The sequence below is a fragment of the Dendropsophus ebraccatus genome, chromosome 10 (assembly GCF_027789765.1).
Source record: "Dendropsophus ebraccatus isolate aDenEbr1 chromosome 10, aDenEbr1.pat, whole genome shotgun sequence".
NCBI lineage: Eukaryota > Metazoa > Chordata > Amphibia > Anura > Hylidae > Dendropsophus > Dendropsophus ebraccatus.
This window is the reverse complement of record NC_091463.1, coordinates 8755560-8768805: the sequence shown is the minus strand read 5'-3', so window position 1 is coordinate 8768805 and position 13246 is coordinate 8755560. Positions and strand designations below refer to the sequence as shown.

The window sequence follows — 13246 nt, the reverse complement described above, 5'->3', positions numbered from 1 at the left end:
ACCTCGCTGCCTCTGCTTGGCGCCTGCTGGGAATACTTTCAATGAGATACCGCGACACTTTCGTTAAAGCGAAGGGGTAAAAATTGAAAAGATTAGAGAAAGAAAAAAAAACGAAAAAAAAAAACAATTGAGTCCTGACGCATAGAATTTTCCAGCGAAATGGAATCTGCCCCCTCACGGGTCAACGTGAAAAGACAGACGGGATTTACGTGACTATGATTGATGAGATGGCGATGCGCTGATTCACAATAGAGGCGTGCTGTACACCGCACAGCAGAGACGAGTAGTCTTATTAACAGGCTGTGAATACACAGGGTAATAGGCAGAATCTGGAGCCGTGTGATCACAGGAGCGCCGGGCGGGAGCTACGATAATGGATAATACTGGTAATACCATGACACCCCTGACTAGGTCACATATCTGCAGCAGACAGGGACAATCTTCCAGGCTGAGGAGTTCACAGGACCCGATCTTTTCACACTCATAATAATACATAAGCAGCCACTTAAGCGCTGACAGTCATCTTGTGCATTAGGAAACACTCTGCTCAATAGGGGCCGACAATCAGGTTAGGATTACAGGGCTGCAGGCAGTGGATTATCAGAACATGAGAGCGGAAACCATTATACTGTCATCCTAATGCACGCGAGTCTGCCAGATCAGGGACCATGAACTGAAGAGGTTTATATTTGTTGTGTATCACATATAAAAGCAGAAACATACTGTATACTTCTAGTAAGGGTGAATCCACACACAGTAGATATGTTGCAGCAATTTCTAGGATTATCCCATTCATCTGAATGATGCATGCAGAAATCCATGTGCCTGCTGCAGAAACATGCACATTCAGATGAAAAGAACTGGGACTTTTATTCACAGAAACTTTTATGAATTTAGTCATATTTTTTATATATTTTGTATTGTTTTCCAGAGTAAGTTACCAAACACTGAGTAGTCCCCCAGTAGAGTAATGCATACGTGCCTATGGTCCTGATATTGCTAAGACAATTAAACTGGCCCTCCGGCTGTTGGCATCAAACATGCGCCCTCCGGCTGTTGCAAAACTAAAAGCTTTAGCTGTCCAGGCATGGTTTTGCAACAGCCGAAGGGCTACAAGTTTGACACCCCTGGGTTAATCCTACTCAAAAATGGGCATTTTGGGGCATTTTAGGGTATGTTAATGGAAAGGAGGTAACCTTATACCTGCTGAGCAGCCCAATAGTCAATATCTGTATTCCAAGTAGTCATGTGTACTACCCAGGACTACACTATATTTACTAAAAACAATATAAAGGTGAAATCTGCAACCCCGGGGGGGGGGGGGGGGTCCCTAATGTCAGGACATGCACATGGGGGCTGCGAGGGCTCCTCATATCAGGGAAGAGAAGGGGCTGTCTAAATTGAACAACCTAAAGAGGCACAGATAACCTGACTGGTAAAAAGCCTTCATGGGCACAAAAAAAAATGAAATTCTTTAAAAGGTCTGAATCAACAGATTAAAATTCCTTAATTCCTTTATAATATAATGTAAATTCCTATATTTAGGTACTACAAGTGATATAACCTATAGATCACACATATGCATGTGCCTGTCTGAAGCCCAACTCTAAGCAGGCTTATTCCTGGGGTGCAAGGGCTAGTAACACAAACGGCCAGAAGATGGCGCTATGCAGCCCTCCCCCCCCCCCCCCACGCCATACTGTGCAGGTAAGTGGTTCTTCTACGCCGCCACGTGCCTGTTTACACTCTACTGGGACAGATGAGTCACCGTATTGTAACCAAGGAAACATCCCGAGCAGGCGAATTATACTCACTGACCTAGCAGCGGGAGCAGGTTATGTGGAAATGCTTCATCCGGCAGAGAAAACAGCATTAAGCACATTGTAACAGGGCTCCAGAGATGCCGTGTAAGGTCCTAGGCCGCTGCAGGGGTTGGGTTACTGCCAGACCCTCCATTTACCATTCCATGTACTGACCCCTCAGGGTGAATTAATAACAAGACGCCATGGTATAAGCTTTATAAGAATTGCTGCATGGCATGAGCAGAGAGTCCCTATAGAAAGGAGGCATCATAATCGGCAGTTGTGTATATTATACTGATCAGTGGTGTGTAAGGTGCCTGCAGTCACTTCTTGCAGAACTACAAGTCCCAGCATGCCAAGCTGCTGCTGTCCAGCCATGATGGGAATTGTAGTTTTGCAACAGCTGAAGAGCGGTAGGTTCCCCATCCCTGCTGTAGATGAATGGCCGCTGACAATGTATAGACAGTGGAGCCTGGTAAAGGGGAACTACAAGCCTAACTACATAATGACAGGACTGTATTGTGACTGCAGACAGATGTTGTGCCAGGAGCAGCCTCCACCACTGGCACATGTCACTGGGATGCATGACAGATGCCCACACCCTGCCTGTGCCATCCTGATGTAATTTCATGTAATCTGTCACAGACATTAGCTGGCAGGAATGATGGCTGTAAACGAGGAGTAATTTAACCATGAAGAATATTAATGGCGAGTTATGTGACCTTTGCCCAGAAGTCAATCACAAGTCTTCTCCTACTATTAGGAAGGATGTCGATTCTAGTGCATCTGTTCATGTGTAAAGAAATTACTAAGCTTAAAGGGGAAGTTCACTCCAAAAATATTTCTTTCCAATAAACTGGTGCCAGAGATTTGCAATTTACTTTTATTAAAAAAAAAAAATCTCCAGTCTTCCAGTACTTCTCAGCTGCTGTATGTCCTACTGGAAGTGGTGTATTCTCTCCAGTCTGACACAGTGCTCTCTGCTGCCATCTCTGTCCATGTCTGGAACTGTCCAGAGCAGTAGCAAATCCCCATAGAAAACCTCTCCTGCTCTGGACAGTTCCTGACACGGACAGAGGTGGCAGCAGAGAGCACTGTGTCAGACTGGAGAGAATACACCACTTCCTGCAGGACATACAGCAGCTGATAAGTACTGGAAGACTGGGGATGTTGTAATAGAAGTAAATTACAAAACTCTGGCACTTTCTGTCAAGAGCTGATTAAAAAGAAAATGACAATATTTTTGGTTAACAACCAATTTAAAGCTTTCCATAACAACTAGATCAAAGTGGGCCAAACACAACAATTTTGGTGGAACTGGTTGACCATCTTATGGAGTGATCCCCAAGCTGTGGCTCCCCAGCTGTTTCAAAAACTACAACTCTCATTATGCTCTGACAAGCCTTTGATGGGTCTTTAAATGTCAGGGCATGCTGGGAGTTGTAGTTCTTCAACAGCTGGATGACACAAGTTGAGGGAACACATTTAATGAGTATGGGGGATATCCCAGGACATGCTGGGAGTTGTAGTTTTGCAACAGCTGGATGACACAAGTTGAGGAAACACATTTAATGAGTATGGGGGATATCCCAGGGCATGCTGGGAGTTGTAGTTTTGCAACAGCTGGATGACACAAGTTGAGGAAACACATTTAATGAGTATGGGGGATATCCCAGGGCATGCTGGGAGTTGCAGCTTTGCAATGGTTGGGAAACTCATATGATTTATCCAGCAGATTAATGGGAAGGAAAAGCATCACTCAGCATACATGGCTCTGCATGTGGTGTTCTGAACACATGGATATTGGCTGCATGTTTCGGAAGGTATGGAAAGCTTTAGGCTTCAATTAGATAAATATTCACTGTTCCCCATACCTTTACCTCTCCCTCTGGCCTTGACCATACACTGGCTTTTTTCCACAATGTTAGTTGAATGAAGACTGGGACCTGTAAGGGATGATAACCAGCACGTTCTGACAGCCGCTATCATTAGATATGGGCAGATCACAGCACAGGATCCAGCCCAGCACGGCCATTGCTTCCAGCGCTCCGCTCCTATCTCACATGTCCCACTTTCTCTGCAGTCTGTATGTGCGCTGATAATGAGTCAATGATGTATGAGGAGCTGGCTCTCCGCCACCTTCCTAAAGACCACAATTCAGCGATTTGCCAACCGGAGAGAGTAAAGGCGGACAATTGCTGCTTCTTACCTGCAAGGGGCCCATTGACCTGCTGTAAGCTGCCAAGGATCTTCTCTCCAAGTAGATGAATAAGTCGGGTCACCACCTGAATAAAGGAGGAAAAAAAAAAAATCTGAATTAATTTCCGCGAGACTTGGCCAATTCCTTATTCACTATCAATCAGCTGGTAATGGCCCGGGAGCCGGGTGTAAAACGGGCGAATATTGATTTTGTATGCATTTGGGTAATTGGGTTTCATCTGAACTATCTCTCACTGTCCTCTCTGAGAGGACGCTATACTGTATGTGTCACATTAACCCCGGTGACACCTATTAAGAGTTTATATATTAGGATGAGAGCTTAAAGGAGGTGTAACATACAATGTCTGATACTAGAGCAGGCTCACGGTGGATTTCATAAAAAGTATTTGGATATACATGTAGGCATGGCGAGAACATCTGCAGCCAAAACTGTGGCACAAGAAATATATTGCACCCTTCAGATTTATGGCAAGTACTTAGCAGTATATTATTCAGATGAAAAACGATACTATGTAAACTTACCCTAAGGGTGCCTTCACACCTACCAGATCCGCAGCGGATCTCACTTCTGCGGATTCGAAGCGAGAACCGATGCGGATCCGGTACCATTCACTCCTATGATAGCACATACTCACAGCGGGATTGAGATCCCGCTGTGAATATGTGCTTTAACCCCTCGCTGTCCGCAGCCACATCCCCGGCCGCAGCAGTCCACATCCCGCATCCCCCCATCCCCGGCCGCATCCTGCAGCCTGCCGCCGAGAGCATACATTACCTGCTCGACGGCGCGGCTGCAGTGAGGCTCCCGTCTCCGGTCCCGCTCAGCAAAGGACACCAATGGCGTTCAACATACCCTACTAACTTTAATAGGATTCGTCAGATCTCCATTATGGTGTCCAACATTTTACCATCTCCCTGCAGTTCTGGTTGTCTATCTGCCCTTTCGGATGTGCATTACTTGCAGAGCACAGATGCAACATGTGCCGACCACTCCTGTTCTCCAACCTTGTATACTGTATATAATCCCTGTATATATCTGATTTACCTCTATACTTATTCTTGACCTTAGGGATAAAAAGGGTGTAATGCATTAATCTCTGCGGACAGTCAGTGTGGCGAAAATCTCTCAGCTTGGCCGCTAATTATTCATTGAGCCTCCGGTCCTCAGCAATGTACTAGATGTGACACCACAGTGCGGATGTGAGATGTCTGGGTGGTGAGGGAAGGTGAAGGCTGAAGCAGGGCCCCCCCCTGCAGGCCCCCCCCCCCCCCCCCTGCAGGGGGGGGGGGGGCCCTGCTTCAGCCTTCACCTTCCCTCACCACCCCCCCCCCCCCCCCCCCCCCCAATATCACTGCTAATACAGAGACAATTCTTATCACATAAGTATAAGATGCTAAAATTACAACAGAGGAGAATAACAAGTACTGACATGTAGTCACAGATGAGGATTCACAGTGAGACACGGCCTAAATAAATAACACATAACATGGATACTGTAGCTTTGAGGACCTTAGTACACAATTCAGCAGGTAACAATAGTGTTGAACCTATTAGGGGCAGAGATGTCTATCCTACAAGAAGATTGGCATCAGAAAATCTGCACCAAATTGTGTATATTTTGGGGCAAATTTGTTGCAGGTATTACTGTGGATCAACTGGGAAAATCTGCACCAAATCCACAGTGTGGATCCCCTGTGTACCTGTGAACGTACCTGTCTTTTACTGGGAAAAGTCATAAAGGAGAAGTCCGGTCTCCCTGTTTATTTGGGGGGCAGGGGACTGGCCGCTCAGCCAGTCACTGACTGGGGAGGGACACCGCTCCAGTCACTAATGGATGAGCGGCAGGTCCATCAGCCGGGACCAGCATCCTCCCCCCCCCCCCGAGTCGTGGCGTCATAACTCGGGGGAAATCCATTCTGGCAGGGGTCCTGAGGCCGGTTCCCCCATTTATCGCAGGCAATGGGAGAGGTAAGTTAGGGCTGGTTAATACATTGCCCCTTGCCCTTGCTGGCTGCCAGTTTTTAAAAATGGCTGGACTTCTGTTTTAAGATATGTACAGCTTCCAAATGTGATAACCAGTACAGGGCCAATAAGGTAGGTCCTTCCATAGACCTTGTATTCATATGTAAAATTTATAGCCCTGGCATTATCCAAGATGGGGGACCTGCCGCCCTCCAGCTGTTGCACAACTACAATTCCCATCATGCTATGGCTGTCTATGCATGATGTAGTTTTTAAACAGCTGGAGGGACAAAGTCCATATTCCTGATCTACATTAACCATAGGGGTACAGTTTCTGTAGAAAGTAGGATCAGGATATATATACAGAAAACCCAGTTGGAGTATGAAGACTTTCACTAGTAATTGTGGGGAAAAAAAAAACACATGGAAATTACCACGCTGAGGTCATGAGTCCAAAATCAGACTATGAGCAACATCTGCACGGAGCTCGTACATTCATCATGTGGTTGTGGAGGGTTTCCTTTGATTTTTCTCGAATATACTGGGAACCCAATGGTTACAGGGAATACAGTGATCTAGATAGAGTCTTTATGCTGCGGAATATGTCAATGTTAGATATGTGAATAAGACGTGTTGCTTACCTGGGGATACTTGCGTTTGATGGATGTCAGCGCACCCTCAGGTAGTTTGGCAAGCTCAGAGTCGCGTACGGCATGGACAGTGGTGGCTCTGGGCTGGTGCGTTAAGGCTTCAACCTGCAAGGAGAAAGTGCAGTAAGACCAATGCCTGGTTTGGTATTAAATAAAAACAAGTATTAGAAGTGCAAGTGAAAGTGTGTGTGTGTGCGTGTGTGCGTGTATGTGTGTCACTAATCAACAGGAGTTCAATGCAAAAACTGCAAAATAATAAAAAATTTCTACAACTTTCTAATCTGCTTTGTGTTGTAATTTATAATCAGAATTTTTAAGACTGCTGCTTGATGATTACGGCAAACCCATCGAGATCACTGATACGGGTACAAGGCGTAGTACAGAAGCATGCTGAATTTAATTTCCTAGAACGAAAGATATAAAAGCTTCATAACGACAACTTTTATAGCAAAGAAAAAAAAAAAGCCTAACAGGGTAAGTGTAATTTTGCTTGTGCAGCAGGATACCCTTTAAATACTCAGGCAGGGTCGTAGTCTGCCATGGTACATAGGCTACAAACCTGCCGCCGTTTTGAAAGGGTGTCCTGCTGCGCGTGATAAGCAAAGTGTCCAGCTATGTACATGTAGTTGTGTTTCATGGGCTTGTTGCTAGATATTCAATGAAGTCGCCAGGCATCGTATACATAGCAACCAGTCTGTCCTAGATAAAGGTCCAGAAGACTAGCATTGACCTGAAGCAAAGGGACAAGGAGGCTTGACAGGGCTTTCTTTACCATTTACTGCCATAGACAGTGGAGACCCCAGCCTGGTGGCTAAAATAATGTATCTGCAGCCATGCATTCAGCAGGTGATTGAGTGAATAGGTTATAACCCTCCTGGGACAAGGGGCCATCCAGCTGTTGTAGAGAGGTGATTTATCACACTTAAAGCTGCTGAAGGGACAAGCCTTCCAGTGTGGTGAATACTGTGAAACTGTGAATAAATCAAGTGATAAACCAACTCTCCCCAATGGCTGCCAACCCCAACAAGTTGGAATAACTGCAAGGGTTAATTAAAGAAAAAAAAATCCCCAACACAATAAAAAAAATCCCAATGCACAATTCAATATATACAAACAAAAGTTTGTTGTTTAAAAAGATATAAAAATCACACACACTCCGGGGTCCGGAAGATGTCACGTGGAATAAAAGTCAATAAGTATATATACAGTTAAAGTGCAAGTGCTCAAACCATGTAACAGAGCTCAAATGGTTAATACAACCAATAGGCAGTACCATGAGGGGAAAAAATACACATAAGGTATGCAGCATCACAAGAACAGGGGGGCTGACAGTAAGGCACCAGTACGCCTATCACACATCCCCTGCCACAAACCAATGAAGGGTCTGGGGTCCACAACCTGACGCACGTTCTGCTACAATAGCTTCTTCCGGGGTTAACTGCGAGGGTGTCTGAATACTTTGCAAAATTACATGCCGTTTACTGTAAAGCAGGGGTAGGGAACCTTGCCTCTCCAGCTGTTGAAAACAACAACAACTCCCATCATGCCTGGAGAGCTAAAGCTACTCAGGCATGATGAGAGTTGTAGTTTTACAGCGGCTGGAGAGCCAAGGTTCTCCACCCCTGCTGTAAAGCGATCTTTTTTAGCTGTGCATCAGGTAAAGATAAAAGCACATGGATCAGCACCGCCAAAAAAAAAATAAAAAACACACAAAAAACCCTCAAAACCTGATATTGAGACTCACTCACACACAAAAAGCTGCAGATTATCTGCACTTCAATAGGGATAATCCTCATGTGCAGCCACATAAACATTCACTGTACTTATGTTGTCTTGCTCATTGGATTTGCTATGTGTGAATGTACCCTGTGCAGCAGTAATAGAGAGCGATAACACAATTTCACTTGAATAACACAATTTCACTTGAATAAGTAAAATATGAAGTGAGAGATAAGCGACTGACAATTCCTAGCCTAACAAAGGGTCAGGAATGGCTCATTCATCCTGCTAGATCTTTCCTTCCATCAATGGGAGATAGCTGTATGCTCCTGGGTCCACACCAAACCCACAGGACCACTGACAACAATGAGATGGGTCCGGTCCCAGCTAGACTGCAGCCGGTGTGTGATTACTGAAACGCCTCGGAAATCCATTGAAATGACTAAGAATGAATTCACACCTTTACATGGGGCAGACTTTCTCTGAAAAAATGTTGGCAAACTTAGAGAAAACCATATAGGTGTGGAGGAAAGAAACAACCCAGAAACAGAGATGTGTGAATTTCCCCTGACGGGACAGCAGCATATACTGCGATGAATGGATGAGAGAGCGGCCTTGTGGTCTGCCTAGTAGTGAGGAGGGAGGGATATACCCTAATATAGCTACAGACAATGCATGGCCTCCTCACAGCGCCGCTGTCCATGGTGCTGCCATAATTATTTCTGCAGTTCTCTTTGTTGGACAATGGTTGAACCTGAGTCATTGGGTCATTTTATGGAGATCTGACATGAACACTAAAAAGTGAAGGATCCTTTAGAACGGTCTTCGTGGCCAAATGGCTTTTCAGCTACAAAAGTGCAACTCCCGTTATACACTAACACCCTAAGCCTTAGAAGTTAGCAAACTTTGGGCTATGATCACACACCATCCTTTGTATGAAGACAATGGCCATTCTTTTTATACTGCAATGATGTACAGTGCAAACAATGGCCGTTGTTCAATATATTGTGTGAAAATGGCTCTTTAATGCATATCATTGCAGTATGAACAACGGCCGTTCTTTTCATACAAATGATGGTGTGTGGATATAGCCTAAAAACTGTATAAATAAATGAGTAACCTATCTCTATCTATCTTAGCATAATGAATGGTAGGTGCCTAGTGACGTACCGCAGCCATCTGTACATCACGTCACCACTGACCCCCTGACACTCTGCTCCTAGGAAACGCTGCATTCACCTATGGGGCCTAAAATCCCAGACAAGTGTTTCTGACAGCAAGGCCAATTAGTGGAGAATACAGGAGAAAAAAATGAAGAAACAGCTTACCTAGCAACTACACGACATGCTGCGCTAATGCGTCACACTCTATTTTGGTTCAGGAGACAGAAAAAGAAACAGATAACAAGGTCAGGACTATATCCAGACACACGGGCCCGGTCCTCAGAGACGCTGCGGAGCTCTATGGGCACACGGTCACTGCAGGCCAGGCTGAGTTGCGTCTTGCCACAACGTTGCAGGATTTAGTTACTTTTCCTATAGCGGTTTGTGCTATTCTCCCTTTTTAGTGTTAAATGTTTATGTGGCAGCCGCAGTCAACTAAATGGAGCGTGCAGAAATACATGCACACGCTGTAGAAAACAGCCCCATTCATATGTATGGATTGTGCAACTAATCTGCCACTTGTGAACATAACCTAAAGCAAAGGCAGCCTTGCACTGCCCGCTACAAAAATCTATGAGCTGTAAAGCAAATGTGCATGGACCATCTATCGGGGCCTTCTACTAATAATAAGGTACACCAGAGAAAAAACATAATACTAATCAACCGGTGAAGTTATACAGATGTGTAACCTACTTCTACAAAAAAAACTCCAGTCATCCAGTACTTATCAGCTGCTGTATGTCCTGCAGGAAGTGGTGTATTCTCTCCAGTCTGATAAAGTGCTCTCTGCTGCCACCTCTGTCCATTTTATGAACTGTCCAGAGCAGGAGAGGTTTTCTATGGGGATTTGCTGCTGCTCTGGACAGTTCCTGACATGGACAGAGGTGGCAGCAGAGAGCACTGTGTCAGACTGTAAAAAACACACCACCTACTGCAGGACATACAGTAGCTGATAAGTACTGGAAGACTGGAGATTTTTAATAGAATTAACAAATCTATATAAGTTTCTGACACTAGTTAATTAAAGAATATTTTTCATCTCCCTTAAACCAGATATGGAGACGCGCCCCCATAACAGGTCAGCTTTCTCACCAGCATTTAACACTACATGGTTTGCTGTGGTCCTCCAGTGACGTCACTGACATGGATAAGTAATCGTGCTGATCTATCCAGCTAAAGTAAATCTCTAGGTATTGCTATAAGTTCACTCGCACCACATCCCATAAATCACCTCATTCCACAAGTGTAGTCTTGCCAGGAGGAATAGAGGTCAATGCTGCTGTCCACATTGCATGTTACTCACTTACTTTACTGCAGTCGGTTTTTATTGCAATCAGCAAAATTCTGTAAAAACTAATGTTTTAGCAAGCTTTTTGCTCGGAGGCCTCTATAAATTATACAAAGCACAGAATTTAATGAAAGGACTATGCATATGAAGCCAGAGCGCCTCTGTTTCTGCCGTAATCTTATATATCTGCATCTTTTCCAATAAGCAAATTAAAATTCCTGTTTATCACGCTAACGAATTATATTAATCACTTCTGAATACTGGAAATCTCAGCCATGTCCACCCTATAGGGCTAGATGAAGATATAGGTGTGACAAGGCATAAGGCCTATATGGGACATAAGTACACCGCTGAGCATCATACAGTCAAGGAGAGCGTGATGAACGCTTCGCCCTGAATACATCTGCAGAGTGGGATTTTGCTGACTACAGGTTAAAATCCGGCTGGCGATAAATCAGATGAGCAGCACGTGATGTGAATGGCAGCGTCGACCTCTATTCCTCCCGGCGTGAAGACATTTCTAGAGTTTGGAGATTTATGAGCCGAGCAATTACGAGGAGCAGAATTTTAATGCTCACTAGAAGGACGGCAAATCTAGGATAGTGCCATTAAATGGATAGTAATGTGCCAGAAGTGCCAGTCAGGAATTAAAAGTTACCATACATTCTGCAGTCTACGACAGACACGGATGGATGGATATGGGGGCAAGTAAAAGCTACATGTCAATGGCAAAACTATTACACACAATATACATTTCCTTTCCCAAGTGCTGGATACAAAGCTTGATTTTCTGGTTCTGTAAAAGGCAACATGCTGAGAGGATCTGGAGAGCTTGTAGAAATGTATGCATGACTTAATGCATCTAGCCTTTGTATGTGCATATAGAAGAAAGCATCTGCAAGATAATAAGAGGAACGCAGACTATTCTTACCACTCCGATCAAGTCTCCTCGACCATATTCTCCAGCTAGCTGCTTCTTTCCATCATCCTTCCTGATAACAGATCGGAGCCGTCCATTGAGAACAATATAGGTGCAATCGGATTTATCGCCTTGTCTGGAAATAAAAGAAAAATTGAAGTTGAATGACATAACTAATAACCAATGGCTACCACAAGTTACTGGACTAATCCCTGAGTGGTCTCTCTTACTAGCAGACAAGACTTATGCTATTAGATGACGGCAGGAGAGCCTCCTCTATGATGTCCATATGCTTTGTTAATGATGTCCAATAAGACCCCAATACCAACAGGTGACATTGCTGGATGTGGAGTTTACATAGAAATCCGCATGCATTACCCCTCAGCCCTGGAGCATGGATATCTAGGAAAGTAATTTTATTTCATTACATAGGGCTTCTCTATCCCCAAAATGAGAAAACTCCTGATGGGTCTTGCATACCCATGCTAAACTACATGCTTATTTATTCTCTATGGAGCTGCCAAGGAGTACAGCACTCAGCTCTTTCCGGCGGCTCTATAGAGAATGAATAGATCTATGGGTCATGTATCGACCCACAGCTCCATTCATAACAAAGGAGCTGGGGCGCCTAACTAGAGATCCCCAGGGGGCATGGAGGTCATACCCACAATCTCATGCGTGTCCCCTACCCGGTAGAAAGGGGGCGAAGAAATGTCTAAGAGTGCCTTTACACAGAGAGATTTATCTGACAGATTTTTGAAGCCAAAGCCAGGAGTGGATTTAAAAAGAGGAGAAATCTCAGTCTTTCCTTTATGACCTGTTCTGTTTATTGTTTGCTCCTGGCTTTGGCTTCAAAGATCTGTCAGATAAATCTCTCTGTGTAAAGGCACCCTAAAGGCCCTATTCCACCAACAGATCTGACGACAGATTATCTGCCAAAGATTTGAAGCCAAACCCAGGAGTGGATTTGAAAAGAGTTGAGATCTGTTGGTGGAATAGGGCCTTAAGAGAGGATAGCTGTCAGCCAAACAAACAAACCAACATTCCGCTGACAGCTATTGAATGTCTATAAGCAGACTTACTTCCTTTATAGTACTTTAGTGGGAAGCTGTTTTGCTCAGAGATGCACGACAGCTTTAATGTGGTTCTGTATGTATAAGGATGTAATGTGGCACTGATGTCCTCACCTGTAGACGGCACGTCCAGCCTCCACCTCCATCCAGTCCAAAGCGAAATCAATCTGCCTTACGAAAGGCGACATTCTCTTCACAACTGTGTGAGCGACCCCCAATACGACGCTGGGCTGCTCCCTCATTATCCTGGAAAGACACAGAATACATGAAAGCATTTTTCTGGAATTGTCTCTGGTTCACTAGTGCTTAATAACCAATCACCAGGTGTGGATGAAGACCTCGGTACATTTCTTATCTTGTATGAAGCAGATGATACAGATGCTTTATTAGAATTATAACTCTCATCATAGTGTACATCAGGGGTAGGAAACCATGGCTCTCCAGCTGCT

General features: G+C 44.6%; 1 protein-coding gene across 8 annotated transcripts in view; it reads right to left on the bottom strand.

Moving 5' to 3' along the window:
- The window catches only part of PNPLA7 (patatin like phospholipase domain containing 7), a 125941-nt gene that overhangs the window by 39717 nt on the left and 72978 nt on the right, over positions 1 to 13246 (bottom strand). For all 8 annotated transcript variants that reach the window (XM_069942788.1, XM_069942786.1, XM_069942785.1 and 5 more), the window contains 4 exons: positions 12912 to 13043; positions 11737 to 11860; positions 6627 to 6740; positions 4012 to 4087 (listed from right to left, as the gene is read on the bottom strand). In XM_069942788.1, the coding sequence (XP_069798889.1) occupies positions 4012 to 4087; positions 6627 to 6740; positions 11737 to 11860; positions 12912 to 13043 (446 nt within the window). The remainder of the gene's footprint in view (positions 1 to 4011; positions 4088 to 6626; positions 6741 to 11736; positions 11861 to 12911; positions 13044 to 13246) is intronic.